This window comes from Bufo gargarizans, chromosome 10 (assembly GCF_014858855.1).
Source record: "Bufo gargarizans isolate SCDJY-AF-19 chromosome 10, ASM1485885v1, whole genome shotgun sequence".
Taxonomy (NCBI): domain Eukaryota; kingdom Metazoa; phylum Chordata; class Amphibia; order Anura; family Bufonidae; genus Bufo; species Bufo gargarizans.
Genome location: NC_058089.1, coordinates 39,910,874 through 39,937,701, shown reverse-complemented (window position 1 = coordinate 39,937,701; position 26,828 = coordinate 39,910,874). Strand labels below are relative to the sequence as shown.

The window sequence follows — 26,828 nt, the reverse complement described above, 5'->3', positions numbered from 1 at the left end:
CACACCCGCTACGTGTATTTCCAAGTCTAATTCTGTCACTAAACCCATACCTGTCACCCAGCGCCTAAATACTAGGCCTCAAATTTATATCCCGCTAAATCTCTCGTTACCGCTGTCCTGTTGTAGCTGGGAAAGTTATTTAGTGTCCGTCAAAGCACATTTTTTGTTCTGGGTTGAAGTACAATTCCCAATTAGCAATTTCATAATTTAGTGGTTTCTGCTATATCAGAGCTATTTGAAATCTATCCCTAAAAGGGTATATAATATTCAAGGTGCACATTGGGTCATTCAGAATAACTTCACACACACCCGCTACTGTGTATTTCCAAGTCTAATTCTGTCACTAAACCCATACCTGTCACCCAGCGCCTAAATACTAGGCCTCAAATTTATATCCTGCTAAATCTCTCGTTACCGCTGTCCTGTTGTAGCTGGGAAAGTTATTTAGTGTCCGTCAAAGCACATTTTTTGTTCTGGGTTGAAGTACAATTCCCAATTTAGCAATTTCATAATTTAGTGGTTTCTGCTATATCAGAGCTATTTGAAATCTATCCCTAAAAGGGTATATAATATTCAAGGTGCACATTGGGTCATTCAGAATAACTTCACACACACCCGCTACTGTGTATTTTCAAGTCTAATTCTGTCACTAAACCCATACCTGTCACCCAGCGCCTAAATACTAGGCCTCAAATTTATATCCTGCTAAATCTCTCGTTACCGCTGTCCTGTTGTAGCTGGGAAAGTTATTTAGTGTCCGTCAAAGCACATTTTTTGTTCTGGGTTGAAATACAATTCCCAATTTAGCAATTTCATAATTTAGTGGTTTCTGCTATATCAGAGCTATTTGAAATCTATCCCTAAAAGGGTAGATCATATTGAAGGTGCACATAGGGTCATTCAGAATAACTTCACACACACCCGCTACTGTGTATTTCCAAGTCTAATTCTGTCACTAAACCCATACCTGTCACCCAGCGCCTAAATACTAGGCCTCAAATTTATATCCCGCTAAATCTCTCGTTACCGCTGTCCTGTTGTAGCTGGGAAAGTTATTTAGTGTCCGTCAAAGCACATTTTTTGTTCTGGGTTGAAGTACAATTCCCAATTTAGCAATTTCATAATTTAGTGGTTTCTGCTATATCAGAGCTATTTGAAATCTATCCCTAAAAGGGTATATAATATTCAAGGTGCACATTGGGTCATTCAGAATAACTTCACACACACCCGCTACTGTGTATTTCCAAGTCTAATTCTGTCACTAAACCCATACCTGTCACCCAGCGCCTAAATACTAGGCCTCAAATTTATATCCTGCTAAATCTCTCGTTACCGCTGTACTGTTGTTGCTGGGAAAGATATTTAGTGTCCGTCAAAGCACATTTTTTGTTCTGGGTTGAAGTACAATTCCCAATTTAGCAATTTCATAATTTAGTGGTTTCTGCTATATCAGAGCTATTTGAAATCTATCCCTAAAAGGGTATATAATATTCAAGGTGCACATTGGGTCATTCAGAATAACTTCACACACACCCGCTACTGTGTATTTCCAAGTCTAATTCTGTCACTAAACCCATACCTGTCACCCAGCGCCTAAATACTAGGCCTCAAATTTATATCCTGCTAAATCTCTCGTTACCGCTGTACTGTTGTTGCTGGGAAAGATATTTAGTGTCCGTCAAAGCACATTTTTTGTTCTGGGTTGAAATACAATTCCCAATTTAGCAATTTCATAATTTAGTGGTTTCTGCTATATCAGAGCTATTTGAAATCTATCCCTAAAAGGGTATATAATATTCAAGGTGCACATTGGGTCATTCAGAATAACTTCACACACACCCGCTACTGTGTATTTCCAAGTCTAATTCTGTCACTAAACCCATACCTGTCACCCAGCGCCTAAATACTAGGCCTCAAATTTATATCCTGCTAAATCTCTCGTTACCGCTGTACTGTTGTTGCTGGGCAAGATATTTAGTGTCCGTCAAAGCACATTTTTTGTTCTGGGTTGAAGTACAATTCCCAATTTAGCAATTTCATAATTTAGTGGTTTCTGCTATATCAGAGCTATTTGAAATCTATCCCTAAAAGGGTATATAATATTCAAGGTGCACATTGGGTCATTCAGAATAACTTCACACACACCCGCTACTGTGTATTTCCAAGTCTAATTCTGTCACTAAACCCATACCTGTCACCCAGCGCCTAAATACTAGGCCTCAAATTTATATCCTGCTAAATCTCTCGTTACCGCTGTACTGTTGTTGCTGGGCAAGATATTTAGTGTCCGTCAAAGCACATTTTTTGTTCTGGGTTGAAATACAATTCCCAATTTAGCAATTTCATAATTTAGTGGTTTCTGCTATATCAGAGCTATTTGAAATCTATCCCTAAAAGGGTATATAATATTCAAGGTGCACATTGGGTCATTCAGAATAACTTCACACACACCCGCTACTGTGTATTTCCAAGTCTAATTCTGTCACTAAACCCATACCTGTCACCCAGCGCCTAAATACTAGGCCTCAAATTTATATCCTGCTAAATCTCTCGTTACCGCTGTACTGTTGTTGCTGGGCAAGATATTTAGTGTCCGTCAAAGCACATTTTTTGTTCTGGGTTGAAATACAATTCCCAATTTAGCAATTTCATAATTTAGTGGTTTCTGCTATATCAGAGCTATTTGAAATCTATCCCTAAAAGGGTATATAATATTCAAGGTGCACATTGGGTCATTCAGAATAACTTCACACACACCCGCTACTGTGTATTTCCAAGTCTAATTCTGTCACTAAACCCATACCTGTCACCCAGCGCCTAAATACTAGGCCTCAAATTTATATCCTGCTAAATCTCTCGTTACCGCTGTACTGTTGTTGCTGGGCAAGATATTTAGTGTCCGTCAAAGCACATTTTTTGTTCTGGGTTGAAATACAATTCCCAATTTAGCAATTTCATAATTTAGTGGTTCCTGCTATATCAGAGCTATTTGAAATCTATCCCAAAAGGGTATATAATATTCAAGGTGCACATAGGGTCATTCAGAATAACTTCACACACACGCTTCTGTGCATTTCCAAGTCTAATTCTGTCACTAAATCCATACCGGTCACCCAGCGCCTAAATACTAGGCCTCAAATTTATATCCCGCTGAATTTGAATACAATACATTGGGCCAAATAATATATTTGTTGTTGTGGTGAACCATAACAATGAGAAAAACATCTAGTAAGGGACGCGGACGTGGACATGGTCGTGGTGGTGTTAGTGGACCCTCTGGTGCTGGGAGAGGACGTGGCCGTTCTGCCACATCCACACGTCCTAGTGTACCAACTACCTCAGGTCCCAGTAGCCGCCAGAATTTACAGCGATATATGGTGGGGCCCAATGCCGTTCTAAGGATGGTAAGGCCTGAGCAGGTACAGGCATTAGTCAATTGGGTGGCCGACAGTGGATCCAGCACGTTCACATTATCTCCCACCCAGTCTTCTGCAGAAAGCGCACAGATGGCGCCTGAAAACCAACCCCATCAGTCTGTCACATCACCCCCATGCATACCAGGGAAACTGTCTCAGCCTCAAGTTATGCAGCAGTCTCTTATGCTGTTTGAAGACTCCGCTGGCAGGGTTTCCCAAGGGCATCCACCTAGCCCTTCCCCAGCGGTGAAAGACATAGAATGCACTGACGCACAACCACTTATGTTTCCTGATGATGAGGACATGGGAATACCACCTCAGCATGTCTCTGATGATGACGAAACACAGGTGCCAACTGCTGCGTCTTTCTGCAGTGTGCAGACTGAACAGGAGGTCAGGGATCAAGACTGGGTGGAAGACGATGCAGGGGACGATGAGGTCCTAGACCCCACATGGAATGAAGGTCGTGCCACTGACTTTCACAGTTCGGAGGAAGAGGCAGTGGTGAGACCGAGCCAACAGCGTAGCAAAAGAGGGAGCAGTGGGCAAAAGCAGAACACCCGCCGCCAAGAGACTCCGCCTGCTACTGACCGCCGCCATCTGGGACCGAGCACCCCAAAGGCAGCTTCAAGGAGTTCCCTGGCATGGCACTTCTTCAAACAATGTGCTGACGACAAGACCCGAGTGGTTTGCACGCTGTGCCATCAGAGCCTGAAGCGAGGCATTAACGTTCTGAACCTGAGCACAACCTGCATGACCAGGCACCTGCATGCAAAGCATGAACTGCAGTGGAGTAAACACCTTAAAACCAAGGAAGTCACTCAGGCTCCCCCTGCTACCTCTTCTGCTGCTGCCGCCTCGGCCTATTCTGCTGCTGCCGCCTCGGCCTCTTCCTCCGCCTCTGGAGGAACGTTGGCACCTGCCGCCCAGCAAACAGGGGATGTACCACCAACACCACCACCACCACCTCCGTCACCAAGCGTCTCAACCATGTCACACGCCAGCGTTCAGCTCTCCATCTCACAAACATTTGATAGAAAGCGTAAATTCCCACCTAGCCACCCTCGATCCCTGGCCCTGAATGCCAGCATTTCTAAACTACTGGCCTATGAAATGCTGTCATTTAGGCTGGTGGACACAGACAGCTTCAAACAGCTCATGTCGCTTGCTGTCCCACAGTATGTTGTTCCCAGCCGGCACTACTTCTCCAAGAGAGCCGTGCCTTCCCTGCACAACCAAGTATCCGATAAAATCAAGTGTGCACTGCGCAACGCCATCTGTAGCAAGGTCCACCTAACCACAGATACGTGGACCAGTAAGCACGGCCAGGGACGCTATATCTCCCTAACTGCACACTGGGTAAATGTAGTGGCAGCTGGGCCCCAGGCGGAGAGCTGTTTGGCGCACGTCCTTCCGCCGCCAAGGATCGCAGGGCAACATTCTTTGCCTCCTGTTGCCACCTCCTCCTTCTCGGCTTCCTCCTCCTCTTCTTCCACCTGCTCATCCAGTCAGCCACACACCTTCACCACCAACTTCAGCACAGCCCGGGGTAAACGTCAGCAGGCCATTCTGAAACTCATATGTTTGGGGGACAGGCCCCACACCGCACAGGAGTTGTGGCGGGGTATTGAACAACAGACCGACGAGTGGTTGCTGCCGGTGAGCCTCAAGCCCGGCCTGGTGGTGTGTGATAATGGGCGAAATCTCGTTGCAGCTCTGGGACTAGCCAATTTGACGCACATCCCTTGCTTGGCGCATGTGCTGAATTTGGTGGTGCAGAAGTTCATTCACAACTACCCCGACATGTCAGAGCTGCTGCATAAAGTGCGGGCCGTCTGTTCGCGCTTCCGGCGTTCACATCCTGCCGCTGCTCGCCTGTCTGCGCTACAGCGTAACTTCGGCCTTCCCGCTCACCGCCTCATATGCGACGTGCCCACCAGGTGGAACTCCACCTTGACACATGCTGGACAGACTGTGCGAGCAGCAGCAGGCCATAGTGGAGTTTCAGCTGCAGCACGCACGGGTCAGTCGCACTACAGAACAGCACCACTTCACCACCAATGACTGGGCCTCCATGCGAGACCTGTGTGCCCTGTTGCGCTGTTTCGAGTACTCCACCAACATGGCCAGTGGCGATGACACCGTTATCAGCGTTACAATACCACTTCTATGTCTCCTTGAGAAAACACTTAGGGCGATGATGGAAGAGGAGGTGGCCCAGGAGGAGGAGGAGGAGGAGGAGGAAGAGGGGTCATTTTTAGCACTTTCAGGCCAGTCTCTTCGAAGTGACTCAGAGGGAGGTTTTTGGCAACAGCAGAGGCCAGGTACAAATGTGGCCAGCCAGGGCCCACTACTGGAGGACGAGGAGGACGAGGATGAGGAGGAGGTGGAGGAGGATGAGGATGAAGCATGGTCACAGCGGGGTGGCACCCAACGCAGCTCGGGTCCATCACTGGTGCGTGGCTGGGGGGAAAGGCAGGACGATGACGATACGCCTCCCACAGAGGACAGCTTGTCCTTACCCCTGGGCAGCCTGGCACACATGAGCGACTACATGCTGCAGTGCCTGCGCAACGACAGCAGAGTTGCCCACATTTTAACCTGTGCGGACTACTGGGTTGCCACCCTGCTGGATCCACGCTACAAAGACAATGTGCCCACCTTACTTCCTGCACTGGAGCGTGATAGGAAGATGCGCGAGTACAAGCGCACGTTGGTAGACGCGCTACTGAGAGCATTCCCAAATGTCACAGGGGAACAAGTGGAAGCCCAAGGCCAAGGCAGAGGAGGAGCAAGAGGTCGCCAAGGCAGCTGTGTCACGGCCAGCTCCTCTGAGGGCAGGGTTAGCATGGCAGAGATGTGGAAAACTTTTGTCAACACGCCACAGCTAACTGCACCACCACCTGATACGCAACGTGTTAGCAGGAGGCAACATTTCACTAACATGGTGGAACAGTACGTGTGCACACCCCTCCACGTACTGACTGATGGTTCGGCCCCATTCAACTTCTGGGTCTCTAAATTGTCCACGTGGCCAGAGCTAGCCTTTTATGCCTTGGAGGTGCTGGCCTGCCCGGCAGCCAGCGTTTTGTCTGAACGTGTATTCAGCACGGCAGGGGGCGTCATTACAGACAAACGCAGCCGCCTGTCTACAGCCAATGTGGACAAGCTGACGTTCATAAAAATGAACCAGGCATGGATCCCACAGGACCTGTCCGTCCCTTGTCCAGATTAGACATTAACTACCTCCCCATAACCATATATTATTGGACTCCAGGGCACTTCCTCATTCAATCCTATTTTTATTTTCATTTTACCATTATATTGCAAGGCTACCCAAAGTTGAATGAACCTCTCCTCTGCCTGTGTGCTAGGCCTAAATATATGCCAATGGATTGTTGCAGTGGTGGCTGACGTGAAGCCTCATTCTCTGCTATGACATGCAGACTGATTCTCTGGTGACATGAAGCCAGATTGTCTGTTACGGGACCTCTCTCCTCTGCCTGGGTGCTGGGCCTGAATTTATGACAATGGACTGTTGCAGTGGTGGCTGACGTGAAGCCTGATTCTCTGCTATGACATGCAGACTGATTCTCTGCTGACATGAAGCCAGATCCTCTGTTGCGGGACCTCTCTCCTCTGCCTGGGTGCTGGGCCTAAATTTATGAAAATGGACTGTTGCAGTGGTGGGTGACGTGAAGCCTCATTCTCTGCTATGACATGCAGACTGATTCTCTGCTGACATGAAGCCAGATTGTCTGTTACGGGACCTCTCTCCTCTGCCTGGGTGCTGGGCCTAAATATCTGACAATGGACTGTTGCATTGGTGGCTGACGTGAAGCCTGATTCTCTGCTATGACATGAAGACTGATTCTCTGCTGACATGAAGCCAGATCCTCTGTTACGGGACCTCTCTCCTCTGCCTGGGTGCTGGGCCTAAATATCTGACAATGGACTGTTGCATTGGTGGCTGACGTGAAGCCTGATTCTCTGCTATGATATGAAGACTGATTCTCTGCTGACATGAAGCCAGATTGTCTGTTACGGGACCTCTCTCCTCTGCCTGTGTGCTAGGCCTAAATATATGCCAATGGATTGTTGCAGTGGTGGCTGACGTGAAGCCTGATTCTCTGCTATGACATGCAGACTGATTCTCTGGTGACATGAAGCCAGATCCTCTGTTACGGGACCTCTCTCCTCTGCCTGGGTGCTGGGCCTAAATTTATGAAAATGGACTGTTGCAGTGGTGGGTGACGTGAAGCCTGATTCTCTGCTATGACATGCAGACTGATTCTCTGGTGACATGAAGCCAGATCCTCTGTTACGGGACCTCTCTCCTCTGCCTGGGTGCTGGGCCTAAATTTATGAAAATGGACTGTTGCAGTGGTGGGTGACGTGAAGCCTCATTCTCTGCTATGACATGCAGACTGATTCTCTGCTGACATGAAGCCAGATTGTCTGTTACGGGACCTCTCTCCTCTGCCTGGGTGCTGGGCCTGAATTTATGACAATGGACTGTTGCAGTGGTGGCTGACGTGAAGCCTGATTCTCTGCTATGATATGAAGACTGATTCTCTGCTGACATGAAGCCAGATTGTCTGTTACGGGACCTCTCTCCTCTGCCTGGGTGCCGGGGCCTAAATATCTGAGAATGGACTGTTCCAGTGGTGGGTAACGGGAAGCCAGATTCTCTGCTATGATATGAAGACTGATTCTCTGCTGACATGAAGCCAGATTGTCTGTTACGGGACCTCTCTCCTCTGCCTGGGTGCTGGGCCTAAATTTATGAAAATGGACTCTTACAGTGGTGGGTGACGTGAAGCCTGATTCTCTGCTATGACATGAAGACTGATTCTCTGCTGACATGAAGCCAGATTGTCTGTTACGGGACCTCTCTCCTCTGCCTGGGTGCCGGGGCCTAAATATCTGAGAATGGACTGTTCCAGTGGTGGGTGACGGGAAGCCAGATTCTCTGCTATGGAACCTCTCTCCAATTGATTTTGGTTAATTTTTATTTATTTAATTTTTATTTTAATTAATTTCCCTATCCACATTTGTTTGCAGGGGATTTACCTACATGTTGCTGCCTTTTGCAGCCCTCTAGCCCTTTCCTGGGCTGTTTTACAGCCGTTTTAGTGCCGAAAAGTTCGGGTCCCCATTGACTTCAATGGGGTTCGGGTTCGGGACGAAGTTCGGATCGGGTTCGGATCCCGAACCCGAACATTTCCGGGATGTTCGGCCGAACTTCTCGAACCCGAACATCCAGGTGTTCGCTCAACTCTACTCACAGACTTTTAAGAATTTTTTGCATTTTTTTGTTTTGACTTCCGTTTCCACCTTCATGACATTCTTTTGACATTGTTTAGAAAAACTTAGATATTCGCTAGTTTCCCTATGTGGTGTCAATAAAGCTTGTAGTCGTTCTATATTCTCATTGATCTTCTTAAGCTTTTGTTTCCTTTTGCATATAATAAATGTCATGGCTCTGAAGCTACATTCATTCATCAGCAATTCCCACTCCTCTTTATCCTCCTTAACCTCAGAGTTCAAAGGAAGTTGCCACCTTAAACCCTCTGGAATCATCTTTTCTGAGAGATATTTTTCCAAGGATACCACATTCAGCCTCAAGGGTTAAATATTGAATGTGACGTTAATGCTTGCTTGGTGTGATTATACTTGCCACATGCTAGGTAGGTTCTCCTCTGCCTATTTTTACCATCTTTGTATTTTATTTATTTTAATCTGTTTGTATGTGTTTGTTTCATGCCTTGTATTTTTTTGGATGTGATCATGACGTGGTTTAAGGGAGGTTTCCCTGCTGATTTAAACCCAGTGGTATCCACTTACCAATCAACACCCCAGACGAAGCATCACGGCGAAACCCGGGTCGGACAGTATAGAGATATTTTAAACATGTTTTAAGCTGTATTTTTGTGAGTATATTAAATAATTTTTATCTGACCCACTGGTGCGTACTTCACCATACTTGCGACTTCCTTCCCACGAGATCCTTGGAAGCTGGGGTCTGGTGTCATTCAGGTATTACAGTATTCAATCTGCTGGACTGGCTTATTATACCGACGTGCTTCGATCCACGCCCGCTCCATCCACCAAGCTGAAGTTGCTCCTGAATATCATCATCTACGCACCTTACCAGCGAAGTTCTGTGAGTACAATCTGTTTGCAGGAGTGTAAAGTGTTGCTACATACTACACTATAGTGTTCTTCTTTGTAACAGATTTTTGAAGAGAGACACTATTCAGATTTCTACACGTTTTCACTAGCGGAGTCTTGTGAGTATAGCCTATTCACATGGTGCATTAGGTGTTTGGGGCTTACTACACCATAGTGCGCTTTCTCATCACATTACAGGTTTCCTACCAGTGTTGGACTGTGAAGTTTGCATGTGGTCCTATTAGTTGAAGATTATATAATAAGAGTTGGTGATTCAGAGGATAGGAAGTGAGGAAGTCAAGCTGCAAAGTGATTCAGAAATTGGTAGGGGGAGCCTGGGGGACGATAGACAACTGCAACTCTCAGGGGGAATTAATGGAAGAGTCTAATGGTGTAAACCTCAAAAGAACGGAATGTGAGAGAGGGTACAGGGGGAATGACTCGAAATGTGCAATGTAGAAAAAGAAGTATGCCTAGTTTACTCCTCCACCGTGTCATCAGGTCTGGGGGTATGGGAGAAGTGATGTCCACAGTAGGATAGGGCAGCAGGGGAAGCAGTGTCAGAGGGTTGAAGCCAGGTTTCTGTAAGGGCTACAAATGTTTAGAGAGTGTGAGAGGAAGAGATCGTGAATTGTGGGTAGTTTGTTTCAAACTGACCGTGCGTTCCAGAGTGTGCAGTTAAAAGAGACTGGAGAGGATGTGCAGTGAACATTAATGTGGCAGGGTCGGCGCCACCCATAAGCAAAGTAGGCCACTGCGTAGAGCTCACTCTTGCTGGGGGCACCGCTCTGGCTGTGACGTAGTAGTTGCTGCAGCAATGCCCAGTCCCCAGCGCGGTGCGGAGTAGGAAGTGGCCGGTAACCTTCACTCGGGGCCGGGATCAGCGGAGGAGGAGATCGGGAGGCGCAAGGAGCGGCCTTGGTGCTGGTAAAAGAGTTGTAAGTCGGGGGATGGGTGCTGTATGGGGATGTGCTGTCCTGGGTGAGGGAGAGCGGGGAATGAATGAGGGGAGAGCAGCCCAGAGGAGGAGATGATGGGATTAGTGCTGGCAGGATGTGTGAGAGGCTGGAACGGAGCTGGGCTATGGGATAGAAAGGTGACATACAGGTGACAGATGTCTATACATAGCACGGGGGCCTATAGATCAGACTGAGGATGTATATACATAGCATGGGAGCCTATAGATCAGACTGAGGATGTATATACATAGCATGGGAGCCTATAGATCACAGCTGAGGATGTGAGGACAAAAAAGGGGCGGGTCAATGTGCGTGGTCAATTGGCGGAGTTAAGTGGGGTGGCAAAATTAGCTTTTGCCTAGGGTGGCAAAAATCCTTGCACCAGTTCTGGGCAGAGGAGAAGTTAGCAACAGAGGGAGGGCCAGGATTTGGTAAAATATCCCCTGCAGCTAGTAGCAGAAGAACAGAAAGAGACAGCAAGTGGTTGAAAGATTTATATTGGTGTTTTTTAAGCTGCACCGTGGAGGAAGATGGGTCAGTGTAATGTATGAGTGTATAAAGTGTATGCAAATTGTACAAGGGTGAAGAAAGGGACGAAGGATGGACAGTGTGGTTGAGTTTGAAAGTAGACAGCCATAGTGATGAGAAGAGCGGCCAGAGCCTGAGTGAAACAATATCGTAGCATACCTGTGCTGTGTCTAACTTTGTTTGAGTAGTACACACAGCATCTCCGTCTCCTGCTCTGTCTAACTGCCATGATTAACTGCCAAGTGCTTAGGCAAAATGGCGCTTTGGCAGAGATGGTGCTTTTGGCTCGTGCTGACCCCTAATGTAAAAAAAGAAAATAAGACATCATACAGTACATGGCAATATCTTTCTAACAAAGCTAGAATCTGACAATTATGGTTAAATCAACATCCCGTCAGTCAAACGTTTATGCCATTTCCATTAGATTCATTGCATTTTAATTTTACTGTGTATAACGGCATTAACTGTACTGAGGATGGTGGCTTTAATGGCACTGGAATGACAGGGGTAACAGTAATCGTAATTGTATTAATACATTTTACCATTAATTGTACTTGGTGTTGGGGTTCTAAGTAAGCACTGTATAGCGGCATTAATTGGACGGTGTCTTTCATCAGCCACAGCTCTGTGAAACCCAGCATAGTGCTAGATAGGCGTAGCTCACCTGATCCCAACTCTGCCATTCTTATAGCAATCCGTGGCTCTCTTGCAGATAAAATCGGCTTTTTTGAAATATGCAACTGATGCCTTGAGTGTGATGAGTGTGGCGGTGTTGCTCTCTCTGCACCATTCACTGCCCAACCCTTCCTCTGACCATTGGCTGACAGGGTCAGATGAGATGACATACCTACTGCCTGGCCCTGTCAATCAGCAGTCCGAGACAGGGTCTGGGTTAGTGAATGGTGCCGAGCTTTAGTGCGATGAGAGCAACGGCATAGTTGGAATCAGGAGAACTAACCCTATCTGGCACTACTTTGTCTTGTGTTGCTTTTTATGCCCATTGTATTTAATTGTGATTGATTTTGCATGTATCTGCACTAGTGGCAACATCGCAATGTAATATGCTTCCAGCTGAGTACGTTTGTTAAAGATGATATAAGAGGAACCATTTGGTCTTAGCCACAACACATTTTCCAAAAGGAGTCATAGCTGAAACTGGTCCGGGGCAAACTGGGAACTTAAAGTGGCCCAAAGTGTCCTCATGTTGTATTCGGATCCAAATTGACAGAAGGTGGAACAACAGAAGTAGGCCAACGGTTCACGGGCCCATTCAAGTCAATGGGTCCGTGAAAGAACACGGATGCACACAAGATTGGCATCCGTGGCCGTGATCCGTGGCCGTAGGTTTTAGTTTCATACAGACGGATCCGAAGATCCGTCTGCATAAAAGCTTTTTCTGATCTAAGTTTTCACTTCGTGAAAACTCATTTCCGACAGTATATTCTAACACAGAAGCGTTCCCATGGTGATGGGGACGCTTCTAGTTAGAATACACTGCAAACTTTGTACAAGACTGCCCCCTGCTGCCTGGCAGCACCCGATCTCTTACAGGGGGATATGATAGTACAATTAACCCCATCATATCCCCCGGTAAGAGATCAGGGCTGCCAGGCAGCAGGGGGCAGACCCCCCCCCCCTCCCCAGTTTGAATATCATTGTGCGGCCCCCCCCCCTCCCCTGTTGTTAACTCGTTGGTGGCCAGTGTGCGCACCCCCCTCCCTCCCTCCCTCTATTGTTTTAATACATTGGGGCCAGTGTGCGCGCCCCCCCCCCCCCCCAACCCCCCCTCCCTCCCTCTATTGTTTTAATACATTGGGGCCAGTGTGCGCGCGCCCCCCCAACCCCCCCTCCCTCCCTCTATTGTTTTAATACATTGGGGCCAGTGTGCGCACCCCCCCAACCCCCCCCCCCCCCTCCCTCCCTCTATTGTAATCATCATCGGTGGCAGCGGAGTAGAAGATTTTCATACTTACCTGCTTCTTGCTGCTGCGATGTCTGCGTCCGGCCGGGAGCTCCTCCTACTGGTAAGTGACAGGTCTGTGCGGCGCATTGCTGTCACTTACCAGTAGGAGGAGCTCCCGGCCGGACGCAGACATCGCAGCAGCAAGAAGCAGGTAAGTATGAAAATCTTCTACTCCGCTGCCACCGATGATGATTACAATAGAGGGAGGGAGGGGGGGGGGGGGGGGGGGGGGTTGGGGGGGTGCGCACACTGGCCCCAATGTATTAAAACAATAGAGAGAGGGAGGGAGGGGGGGTTGGGGGGGCGCGCGCACACTGGCCCCAATGTATTAAAACAATAGAGGGAGGGAGGGGGGGGGGGTTGGGGGGGCGCGCGCACACTGGCCCCAATGTATTAAAATAATAGAGGGGGGGTTGGGGGGCGCGCGCACACTGGCCCCAATGTATTAAAACAATAGAGGGAGGGAGGGGGGTGCGCACACTGGCCACCAACGAGTTAACAACAGGGGAGGGGGGGCCCACTGGCCACCAATGAGTTAAAAACAGGGGGGGGGGGGTCTGCCCCCTGGTGCCTGGCAGCACCTGCCAGGCAGCAGGGGGCAGTCATGTACACAGTTTTTTTGTATATTCTAACCTGAAGCGTCTCCATCACCATGGGAACGCCTCTGTGTTAGAATATACTGTCGGAAATGAGTTTCACGATGTAGCTCATATCCGACAGTATATTCTAACATAGAGGCGTTCCCATGGTGATGGGGACGCTACAAGTTAAAATATACCATCGGATTGGAGAAAACTCCAATCCGATGGTATAACAGAACTCCAGACTTTACATTGAAAGTCAATGGGGACGGATCCGTTTGAAATGGCACCATATTGTGTCAACATCAAACGGATCCGTCCCCATTGACTTGCATTGTAATTCAGGACGGATCCGTTTGGCTCCGCACGGCCAGGCGGACACCAAAATGACTTTTTTTTCATGTCCGTGGATCCTCCAAAAATCAAGGAAGACCCACGGACGGAAAAACGGTCACGGATCACGGACCCACGGACCCCGTTTTTGAGGGCCGTGAAAAAAAACTGTCGTGTGCATGAGGCCGTAGACGGTGCTAGAAATACCATAGTGGAGGACAAAATACCAGCCCAGCAGAACCAAATACCACAGTGCAGCACAATATACTGCCCCAGCAGAACCAAATACCACAGTGCAGCACAATATACTGCCCCAGCAGAACCAAATACCACAGTGCAGCACAATATACTGCCCCAGCAGAACCAAATACCACAGTGCAGCACAATATACTGCCCCAGCAGAACCAAATACCACAGTGCAGCACAATATACTGTCCCAGCAGAACCAAATACCACAGTGCATCACAATATACTGCCCCAGCAGAACCAAATATCACAGTGCAGCATAATATACTGCCCCAACAGAACCACATACCACAGTGCAGCACAATATACTGCCCCAGCAGAACCAAATACCACAGTGCGGCACAATATACTGCCGTCCGTCCCACAGTATGAGGGCTCCGGCCGTTTGTGCACTGCATCATGGATGCGGACCCCCCTTAGACTGGGTCCACAATCCGGAAGGTGCGGAATGGAGTGCTTCCGTGGGTTTTCTGACCGTGCCTCCGCACTGCAAAAATATAGAACATGTTTTATTTTTTTGGTGGTGCGGACAGATCACGGACCCATTCAAGTTGAATGGGTCTGCATCCGTCTATGGAAACCGCACGGTCCCCAATGCACGGAACAACCGGCACATATTCGTATGCATGAGCCCTGAAGCTGCATAATCATCCTGAGGACAGCAATATAATTGAATTCAGGAGGGCACCTGCGGCCACTGGCCAGGTGCATAAGTGCCTGATGCTCCTACATTAATTAATGCTGAGAGAATCAGATCTTTACCTTGCTGATGGCCAAGAGGAGGGATTAAGTGGCCCCCTGGGCATTGGCCCACCGGGAAATTTCCCTGTAGGGTCTATGGCCAAATTTGCCCATGCATGTGGTGCCTCTTGGCTAATCGGGCAGGGAAGAGCTGTAGTTGGCAAAGAGCACCAGCTTTTTTAACAGCCCCTGAAATTGTAGCTTTTGGTGCTGTTCAGCAGGTGAAATAACACCAGCTGAAACACATTACTGTGAGCATCTTAAAGAGGCCCATATATGTAGCGGTAGTGGGCTGCACGTGGTAATGATAGATTCACTTTTAGGCTAGGGCTACACTGCCACTTTTTGTAGTGTGACTGATTGATTTTAACTATGGAACTACAGCTGCAGTCAGGGGTGTAGCCATAGGGGATGCAGAGGTAGCAGTCGCTACTGGGCCCAGGATCCTGAGGGGGCCCAAAGACCCTTGTGCCGCATAAGAAAACACCAGTATTTTAGAATGTGCATGCTGGTTAAGTTACAGGAGGGAAGGAGTTAGGTCAAGAATTTGGCATGGGGGACGGGGTTGCTGTTTAAATGTTTGCCTCAGGCAGCACAAAGGCTATGTGCTCCCCTGCCCCTGGCTGCAAAGCACTGAGGGAACGGGGGCCGAAGCTGAACTCTTGCACCAGGGCCCATGAGCCTTTAGCTACACCCCTGGCTATAGTCCAAATTGATACATTCAGTTCAATGTAATCCTGTGGACTGCAGCTGTAGTTCAATAGTTAAAATCAATCAGTCGCACTACAAAAAGTCGCAGTGTAGCCCAGGCCTTACAAAGTTACATAGTTAATACGGTCAGACTCGGACTGGCCCACAAGGGTACAGGGGAATCTCCCGATGGGCCCCTGAGCAAGTTCGGCCCCTAGTCTCCCACCCCCTGCACAAGTGGCACATAACACCTTAGACTTACTGCACTAAATACATATATTCAATGTACAGCACCTCAACCAGCCTATGTTCATATAAAAAACATGTTAGATTATTTATTATATTTAAATGTATCCGTATGGTGGGCACCCAAAATAAATTTTACTGCTGGACCCTAGGTACCCCAGTCTGACACTGAATACGGTTGAAAAAAGACATACGTCCATCAAGTTCAACCAAGGGATAGGTGGGGATGCGAATCCCAGAAGGAATTGAGACTCATAAGCATTAATGTTGTTTACTTTTATGTATTCATCTAAACCCTTTTTAAAACGTTCCACTGTTCCTGCTGTGACCACGTCCTGAGGAAGTCTATTCCACAGCTTCACAGTTCTTACAGTAAAGAAGCTTTGAAGCTTCCGGAGACTGAACTTTTTCCTCTCCAGTCGGAGGCAGTGCCCCCTTGTCTTTTGAGCGCATTGTACATGGAACAGTTTTTCACTGTAATTTGTTGTATATTTGTATAGGTTAATCATGTCCCCCCTTAGATGTCTCTTCTCAAGACTAAATAAATTAAAAAAATTTTTTTTTCATAACTAAGACCCTCCATGCCCCTTATCAGTTTAGTCGCTCTCCTCTGTACTTTTTCCATCTGCAGTGCGTCCTTTCTATGGACTGGTGCCAAGAACTGAACTGCATATTCCAGATGAGGCCCCACCAATGTTTTGTAAAGTGGTAATATTACATCCCTGTCCCGCGAGTCTATGCCTCGTTTAATGCATAACAGTATCCTGGTGGCCTTAGAAGCAGCTGACATTGTATGATGTAATTTAATCTAGCATCCACAAGAACTCCCAAATCTTTCTCTATAAGTGACTCTCCCAGTGTTACATCACCTAGGACATATGAAGCACAGAGATTATTACTACCAAGATGCATAACTTTACATTTGTCCACATTGAACCTCATTTGCCAAGTTGATGCCCAATCACTCAGAGTGTTCAAGTCAGCTTGTAGTTTATGGACATCTTCCATAGACTGTACAGTTCTACATAGCTTAGGGTACTTTCACACTTGCGGCAGGACGGATCCGACAGGCTGTTCACCATGTCGGATCCGTCCTGCGGCTATTTCGCCGTGCCGCCGGACCGCCGCTCCATCCCCATTGACTATAATGGGGACAGGGCGGAGCTCCGAGGCAGCACGGCGGTGCACGGCGAAAGCCGCCGGACTAAAAAGTCGGACATGCAGTACTTTTTAGTCCGGCGACTTTCACCGTGCTGCGCCGGAGCTCAGCGCCCGTCCCCATTATAGTCAATGGGGACGAAGCGGCGGTCCGGCGGCACGGCGAAATAGCCGCAGGACGGATCCGACATGGTGAACAGCCTGTCGGATCTGTCCTGCCGCAAGTGTGAAAGTACCCTTAGTGTCATCTGCAAAAATAGAAATGGTGCTATTAATCTCGTCCTTGATATCATTAATAAATAAATTAAATAATAAAGGGTACACCACTTATAACCTGGGACCATTCTGAATAGGAATCATTGACCACAACTCTCTGGACACAATCCAATTACAAACTGTACTTTCCAAGCCTATAGACCTTACTTTACCTATTAAACGTCTATGAGGGACAGTATCAAAAGCCTTTGCAAAATCCACAAACACTGCATCCACAGCCGCCCCTCTGTCCAGGCTACTACTCACCTCCTCATAAAAACAAATATTATAATATTATAATATTATTTACAGTCACATACTCCTGTATATAGTCCCTTAAGAGTAATTCAAACATTTTTCCCACAACAGAAGTTAAACTAACTGGTCTATAATTACCTGTGAAGGGCCTTGATCCTTTTTTGAATATGGGCACCACATTTGCCTTGCGCCAATCACTTGGCCCTGTACCAGTACCTAGAGTATCTTTAAAAATTATAAACAGGGGCACAGCAATGCCTGAACTGAGCTCTTTAAGAACTCTTGGGTGTAATCCATCTGGACCCGGAGTCTTGTTCACATTCACCCTATTTAACTTGTCTTGGACCATATCTACAGTTAGCTAATTGAGTATTTTACTGGATGTACTAACAGTCCCAGCACCACAGCTTATTTCTCCTCTTTTCTTTCTCTTCTTTTGTATATACAGAGCTAAAAAAAACATTTAGTAACTCTGCCTTTTCCTTATCTTCAGTGACAACCCCCTTCCCATTTACCATTATTTAGTGGACCTACCTGCTCAGACATAGGTTTTTTTAGCATTTATATATTTTAAGAATTTTTTGGGATTTGTTTTGCTCTCTTTTGCTACCTGCTGTTCGTTTTGTATTTTTGCTAATTTTATCTCCTTTTTACAGATTTTAAGACCTTTGTAATCTTCAAACACTCCAGCTGACCCCTCAGATTTGTATTTTTTAAATGCCCTTTTTTAGTGCAATTAGTCAATGTGGATTTAAAGCTCTCCCATTTCTCTTCAGTATTATTATGTGACAGTAGCTGCTCCCAGTCTATGCCCTGGAATGCTGCCCTCAACCCAGGGAAATTAGCCTTTTTGAAATTTAGTGTCTTTTCTCTGCCTGACAGAGTTTGCTTCTTATAGTTTAGGGGGAATATAATTATATTGTGGTCACTATTACCTTGTGTTTCTCGAACAGTAACATTTCCAACAAGCTCTGCATCATTAGAAATGACCAGATCCAACAGAGCATGACCCCAGTCAATGTCTGGGAAGTTAAATTCTACCATTATGACCAATGTACCAGCCTGTGCAGCCCACTCTATTTGGTTAAACAGTTGCGTTTCTACAGGTTAATATGCCAATTAACCTGAGATGAGTCCTGTACGTGAGATGAGTCAGGGACAGGACTCATCTCAGGTTAATTTGCATATGTATCAAATCTTTTTTTTACACAATAAAAGCACACAGAGCTATGGGGACTGGGTATTGCTGATGTGCTATCGGCCATCTAGCAACCCATGTCCTCAGCTCTATACACAAAATCCCGGTGACAGGTTCCCTTTAATCATTGGTTGAATGTAAGTAATGTTCTTAAATTCTTATGTCTCTCTAACACATCTCTGTACTTCTGGTATGTGTTCTTGTACAGTGTCCCACTAATAATATGTTTTAATTTATTACAGGTCTAAAAAGAAAGAATTACAAAATGCCATCCATAAAGAGGAGGTGCCCCTTACCCAGAGCCAGACTCTATCTCACACACAAAAAAGACTCCTGATAGACACTATGTAATTATTCCTATGCTTAGATGAGCCAAGTGATTGTTCTACATGGATTTACTTTAAAAGCTATGCACACTGTAAAAGGGAGTATTAATTATTAAAATTTTGGATTCATATGAATAATTAATATTCATAAATAGATGTAAATTATCTATTGTTGATTCTGCCTATTTATTCTTTATCCTATCTGTTGCTCTACCTTTTCCTGAACTACGTGCCTTGAATTGCGACGGCGTCAAAAGACTATAAACTGTGCCTGAACAATAAAGTATTTATTAAACATTTACAAGTCTACAGTCAATTACTTATGCTATATCTATATATATTTATATCAATGGTTATATAAATAAACATACATACAGTTGCAAGAAAAAGTATGTGAACCCTTTGGAATGATATGGATTTCTGCACAAATTGGTCATAAAATGTGATCTGATCTTCATCTAAGTGACAACAATGGACAATCACAGTCTGCTTAAACTAATAACACATGAATAATTAAATGTTACCATGTTTTTTATTGAACACACAATGTAAACATTCACAGTGCAGGTCGAAAAAGTATGTGAACCCCTAGACTAATGACATCTCCAAGAGCTAATTGGAGTGAGGTGTCAGCCAACTGGAGTCCAATCAATGAGATGAGATTGGAGGTGTTTGTTGGTTACAGCTGCCCTGCCCTATAAAAAACACACACCTGGGTTTGCTTTTCACTAGAAGCATTGCCTGATGTGAATGATGCCTCGCACAAAAGAGCTCTCAGAAGACCTAAGATTAAGATTTGTTGACTTGCATAAAGATGGAAAGGGTTATAAAAGTATCTCTATAAATGGAGAAAGTTCAGCACTGCTGCTACTCTCCCTAGGAGTGGCCGTCTTGTAAAGATGGCTGCAAGAGCACAGCACAGACTGCTCAATGAGGTGAAGAAGAATCCTAGAGTGTCAGCTAAAGACTTACAAAAGTCTCTGGCATATGCTAACATCCCTGTTTGCGAATCTACGATACGTAAAACACTAAACAAGAATGGATTTTATGGGAGGATACCACAGAGGAAGTCACTGCTGTCCAAAAAAAAAATTGCTGCACATTTACAGTTTGCACAAGAGCACCTGGATGCTCCACAGCAGTACTGGCAAAATATTCTGTGGACAGATGAAACCAAAGTTGAGTTGTTTCGAAGAAACACACAACACTATGTGTGGAGAAAAAGAGGCACAGCACCGCAACATCAAAACCTCATCCCAACTGTGAAGTTTGGTGGTGGGGGCATCATGGTTTGGGGCTACTTTGCTGCATCAGGGCCTGGATGGATGGCTATCATCAAAGGAAAAATGAATTCCCAAGTTTATCAAGACATTTTGCAGGAGAACTTAAGGCCATCTGTCCACCATCTGAAGCTCAACAGAAGATGGGTGTTGCAACAGGACAACGACCCAAAGCATTAGAAGTAAATCAACAACAGAATGGCTTAAACAGAAGAAAATACACCTTCTGGAGAGGCCCAGTCAGAGTCCTGACCTAAACCCGATTAAGATGCTGTGGCATGACCTCAAGAAAGCGATTCACACCAGACATCCCAAGAATATTGCTGAACTTAACTGGTTGTATTGGGTAATGCAGGGGTTAAAAGGATATGGTGTTGGTGGCATAGGGTAATGCAGGGGTTAGGTTAATGGTTACTCAGTCATCCAAGGATTCTCCATGGGTTAATGCTCATTCCTAGGGGAGGATCCTCGCTTGTATGCTTGTTTTCCAGGGGTTAATGCTCGCTTGCTCATCGTCCCGTGGCTCAACTGATGAGCTCTCGTTCGCCGGACTGTTTAAATCTGCCGGTGCTCGCTCCCAAGCAGCCCGGAGGGTGCAGAAGCAGAAGGCTGAGTGAGCCATTCAACCAACTCTGGTGCGTCCTTTGGCATAATCGCACACACCTTCTCCAACTTACCAATTAGGCTCCGGCCTGGTGCACCTGCCCGACCCATACCTCCCCTGTGGAATGGCCTGCCTCTTCCTCTGCCTGTCATTTTCAAAATGACCCTGTGACAAATTCCCTCTAGAAGAACAGTATATCAGTATTTTGTGGAAACAGGTATATAGAACCCAATAATGAGTATTTGCTTGAAGCCGGTAAATCAAACCCCTTAATCAATATGTGGTGGAAGCTGGTGTATCGCAAGCCTCAATCAATATTTTGTGGAAGCCGGTATATCAATACCCTGTATCAGTATTTTGTGGAAACAGGTAAATAGAACCCACTAATGAGTATTTGCTGGAAGCTGGTAAATCAAACCCCTTAATCAATATTTTGTGGAAGCCGGTGTATCGCAAGCCTCAATCAATATTTAGTGGAAGCCGGTATATCAATACCCTGTATCAGTATTTTGTGGAAACGGGTATATAGAACCCACTAATGAGTATTTGCTGGAAGCGGGTAAATCAAACCCCTTAATCAATATTTGTTGGAAGCTGGTGTATCGCAGGCCTCAATCAATATTTGGTAGAAGCTGGTATATCAATCCCCTCTATCAGTATTTTGTGGAAACAGGTATATAAAACCCAATAATGAGTATTTTCAGGAAGCGGGTATATCAAACCCCTTAATCAATATTTGGTGGAAACTGGTGTATCGCAGGCCTCAATCAATATTTGGTGGAAGCCGGTATATCAATAACCTGTATCAGTATTTTGTGGAGACAGGTATATAGAACCCAATAATGAGTATTTGCTGGAAGCTGGTATATCAAACCCCCATATCAATATTTAGTGGAAGTCGGTGTATCACAGGCCTCAATCAATATTTGGTGGAAGCCGGTATATCAATACCCTCTATCAGTAGTATATAGAACCCAATAATGATTATTTGCTGGAAGCTGGTATATCAAACCCCTTAATCAATATCTAGCTTCAGTATCGCAGCAGAACCGCACACAACTGCTGCACAATACAAATGCACTATAATATACTTATAATATAATATCTATGTTGGAAAGTATATTATAAGTATATCACACCCCTCTGTTAGTCACACCTATCAATAGCACACCTATACCAGTCCTTAAAAGGACTTTTGTGGCCATATTTGCTAGCGTTTGGTGTCACTAACAGTCTGTCCCTGCTCCACACAGCAACCTCTCCGTACACTGGCAAAAACAGAATGTAAAATGGCTGCCAGATCGGGTTTATTTATAGGGTAGGAGGTGTGGCCATGTGCTGAAATGTCTCAATTGGCTGTCCTATACCACCTGATGGATGTGTCATGTGTCAAAGTTCTGCACAATGCAAAGAATATGGTGCCGGTGGACATCGCATCATATGTTTGCCTGTTCGGTGAACCGCAAACAAGCAAAGTTCGCCGCGAAACGAGCGCTGTACGAACCGCAAGGCCATCTTGAACCCCAGGCCTCTTCTCGCCCTTCGAACTGCTATATGGCAGACACCCTCGCGGTCTCTTGTACGTGGCCAAAACCCCACTCCACATAAAAGTATTATTGAGTATGTTACCCAGATGCAAGATCGGATAGAGACAGTGTTGCCTCTTGTCAAGGAGCATATGGAGGCAGCTCAGCAACCCAGAGTCGGGTCTATAATCGTCAGGCTCAGGTCTGTATCTTTAACCTGGGTGATCGGGTTTTGGTTCTGGTACCGACCGTGGACAGTAAGTTCCTGGCTAGGTGGCAGGGACCCTACGAGGTACTCGAGAAAATTGGCGATGTAAACTACAAGGTACACTAGCCGGGGCAGCGAAAGCCGGAGCAGGATTACCATGTAAATTTACTCAAACCGTGGAAAGATAGGGAAACCTGTACAGCAGACAGCCCGTGGCCGGGTTCTCTAGGAGTAGAGGTACCGGCTCTTCTGTCTGATACAAGAGAGGCGGCTACCACAGTAAAAATTGCTCACAGCCTCTCCTCTAAACAGACTCAGGAGGCCAGGGAGTTCGTTAGTTGGAACACGGATGTACTTCCATAATTCAGCATGACATTGTCACTCAGTCTCAGGCAAAAGTCAGATTAAAACCATACTGAGTACCCGAGGCTCGGCGAAAGCCATATCAGAGGAGGTGCAGTTAATGTTGCAACTAGATGTCATTGAGGAATCAAAAAGTGAGTGGGCCAGTCCTATAGTATTGATACCCAAGTCGGACGGAACGTTGTGGTTTTCTAACGACTTTCGAAAACTTTACGAGGTTTCCAAATTCAATGCGTATCCCATGCCCCAGGTGGATGAGCTCATCCAGAGGTTTCTGTTTTGGACCTCACGGAAAAAAGGTACTGGCAGGTTCCCTTAACGGAGGCTGCCAAAGAGAAAACTGCCTTCATCACGCCTGAGGGGCTTTATCAATATAACGTCTTACTCTTTGGTCTGCATGGAGCCCCCACCACTTTTCAGCGACTAGTGGACATAGTGCTTCGTCCACATCGTAAGTACGCTTCGGCTTACCTTGACGATATTGTCATCCAGAGTACCAAAGTGCAGGCTGTAGTGGACTCTCTTCGGAAAACTGGCCTAACCGCTTACCCAAAATAAAATGTGTGATAGGGTTAGAAGAGACTAAGTACCTGGGGTATGTAATTGGGCACAGAGTCATCAAACCCCAAGTGAACAAAATAGAGGCGATACGGAATTGGCCCCGAGCTGTCACCACTAGGCAAATAAAGTCATTCCTGCGAATGGTGGGCTATTACATGAGGTTTGTTCCCCACTTTGCTACTCTAGACGCACCCTTGACAGGGCTCTTGAAGGGACGAAAATCAGTGATGGTTTGCTAGGATGATCGGACGGAAGAAGCTTTTTCCGCCTTGAAGTCAGCCCTGTGTGGGTCACCGGTTTTGGTGACGCCCGACTTCAAGAGGGAGTTCGTGGTACAAACAGATGCCTCCGAAGTAGGCCTCGTTGCTGTACTGTCTCAGGAAGTCAACGGGAAGGAGCATCCCATTGTCTTCCAAAACCGCAAGCTCACCCCAGCCGAAACCAGGTACAGTATAGTGGAGAGAGACGGCCTGGCCATCAAGTGGGCACTTGAGTCTCTCCGCTACTATTTGTTAGGGGGGAAGTTCCGCCTGGTGAACTCAAGTGGATGAGCCAGGCCAAAGACAGGAATGCCCGGGTCACCAGATGGTTTTTGTCTCTGCAGAACTTTAAGTTCTCGGTAGAACATAGAGCAGGCCAGTTGCATGGAAACACGGATGCCTGTCCCGGGTGCATTGTCTGGCATGTGTCCACCCCCTCAGGGTTGAACAAAGGGGGGGGATGTGACACAGTGAGGGGTTGAGGCCTGCAATACACCGGCTTCCACAAAATATTGATTAAGGGGTTTGATTTACCAGCTTCCAGTAAATACTCATTAGTGGGTTCTATATACCTGTTTCCACAAAATACTGATACAGGGTATTGATATACCAGCTTCCACCAAATATTGATTAAGGGCTTGCGATACACCAGCTTCCACCACATATTGATTAAGGGTTTGATTTACCGGCTTCAAGCAAATACTCATTATTGGGTTCTATATACCTGTTTACACAAAATACTGATATAGGGGATTGAAATACCGGCTTCCACAAAATATTGATTGAGACCTGCGATATACCTGCTTCCACAAATACTGCTCTTCTATAGGGAATTTGTCACAGGGTCATTTTGAAAATGACAGGCAGAGGAAGAGGCAGGCCATTCCACAGGGGAGGTAGGGGTCGGGCAGGTGGACCAGGCCAGAGCCTAATTGGGAAGTTGGAGAAGGTGCGTGCGATTATGTCAAAGGACGCACCAGAGTTGGTTGAGTGGCTTACTCAGCCTTCTGCAGCCTCCTCATCCTCTGTATCAGCACCCTCCTTAATCTCTGCTGTGTGCACCCCCAAATACACCACCACCACCATAGCCCCTCCACTCGAGTCAGAGGAATTATTTTCCCATCCATTCCCAGACCTTACAGATGCACAGCCTTTCTTGGCATCGGATGAGGAAGAGGAGGTAGCAACGGCCGCCACTCAGGGGTCTGACCACAGTACCCAGATCAGCCCAAGTAGGGGGGTCCATGCTGTTGCTGCCTCTCCGAGATCGTTGTGTTGTTCTGTGGCAGGTGAGTGTTGTGTTGATTGCGTTTGCCTGTCACTGCCATAAGGTGTTTTCTGTTTCCCCTTGTTGCTTGGCCATTGAGACTCCTGCTCCTCCGTGCCAAGGAGGAGTAGGTCGTCTCACCCAGCTCCTAGGTCAGGGATCTGCGGAGGGTCAGCAGGGATCCGAGGTTCCTGAGTATGGGCCCTCCTACCATCAAGGTCGGCCCATGCAGGTAGGAGACAGGGTCAGAGTTAGGGATGCAACAGGAGGTGACCTGCTCCCTAATTCTGTGTTGTTTGGCCAAGTGGTAACCCTACCATCTCCTGGCACCGCACGGCTGGGGGTTTCCCCCACCTCCAGCCGTGACAATAGTGTTGCCATCTGCAGCCTGTGCTGTCAATGCATAAGTTGCGGTAAGCACAACACTCACCTAGGGACGACCGCCTTAAGAAGGCACATGACCTCCCATCACCGAGCCCAGTGGGAGCAACACCGTCAGAACTCACAAAGCCACACTCCCGGCGCTCCACGTCCTGCCTCTTCTCCTTCTCCTCTCTCCTCCCATTTGTCCTCCACTCCACCTTCCACCATGCCGTCGCCGCGTTCATCTGGCAAAAGGCAGGCTACCGTGGCCCAAATGTTCAAAAGTAAAAAGTTGATGACGCCGGATAACCCTCTTGCCCAACGGCTGACCTGTGGCTTGTCGGAACTGCTAGCCCAACTACTGCCATATAAACTGGTGGAGTCGGAGGCCTTTAGAAAATTTGGGGCTAATGGCACACTACAATGGAAGGTCCCCGGTAAGGAAATATTTCTCCCAGAAGGGCATCCCAGAGCTATATGGCCATGTTCAGCGGCAAGTGAATGAATGTCTGGCACACAGTGTCGGTGCCAATATACATCTGACCACAGAGATGTGGTCTAGCAAACACGGGCAGGGAAGGTACATAACTTTTAATGCACACTGGGCGAACCGTCTGACGGCTGTCAAGCATGCAACCCGTGGCACCGTGTGGATTTGGTGTTACCACTATGGATTGCATGCAGGCCTGCCTCTTCTTCTCCTCCTACTCCATCCTCCATCTCCTCCTCGGCTGACTCCTCCTTTTCCACTGTGTCACGGAAGGTGTACAGAAAACTAAAAGACACCAAATGAAGATCCGACTGACTGGATCCAAAACTAAGGAACAAAAGGGAGAGCCCTGCAACAGACCTGGCTCTCTCCCTAACTGCTCAGCCTATGCGAAAATCTCAATGGTAGATGATCGCATATCCTCGTACCTCGACTGTATAACACCTGAACACCCTATAATAGTGAGGGGACACGACCACCGGCTCCCTACACTTGATACGGAGGGAGTCAGGGTCACCTGGGATCCAGCAAACAGGAAACACAAATGAATGAACAAAACTTATCTGTAGAAGACTCAGTAGTAGCATTAGCATGCACACACTCCAGAAAGGAATATAAAGTGATGCAGTATGGGAAGGGATTTAAAGGGATGCAATCAGTGCAACTACATGACAGCTGAGAGAGGCTAACGAGATGAGAAAATTAAAGCAAAACAAAAGGAACCTCAAGGAGGAGGTTCTGAAGGACGTCTGTCAGAGCTTCTCAGATGTCTGGTGGTGACACACTGCTACCGCTTCTTCCGCTGCACCCCCCCAGCCAGCTCCACAGAACCTA

The 26,828-nt window shown here is 46.9% G+C and overlaps 1 protein-coding gene across 1 annotated transcript in view; it reads left to right on the top strand.

Moving 5' to 3' along the window:
• The window catches only part of LOC122920286 (solute carrier family 22 member 6-A-like), a 123,765-nt gene extending 104,650 nt beyond the window's left edge, over nucleotides 1-19,115 (top strand). Inside the window, exon 10 of the mRNA XM_044269676.1 lies at nucleotides 18,989-19,115. Coding sequence (XP_044125611.1) covers nucleotides 18,989-19,097 — 109 coding nt within the window. The 3' untranslated portion in view covers nucleotides 19,098-19,115. The remainder of the gene's footprint in view (nucleotides 1-18,988) is intronic.
• The last annotated feature ends 7,713 nt before the right edge of the window (nucleotides 19,116-26,828 follow it).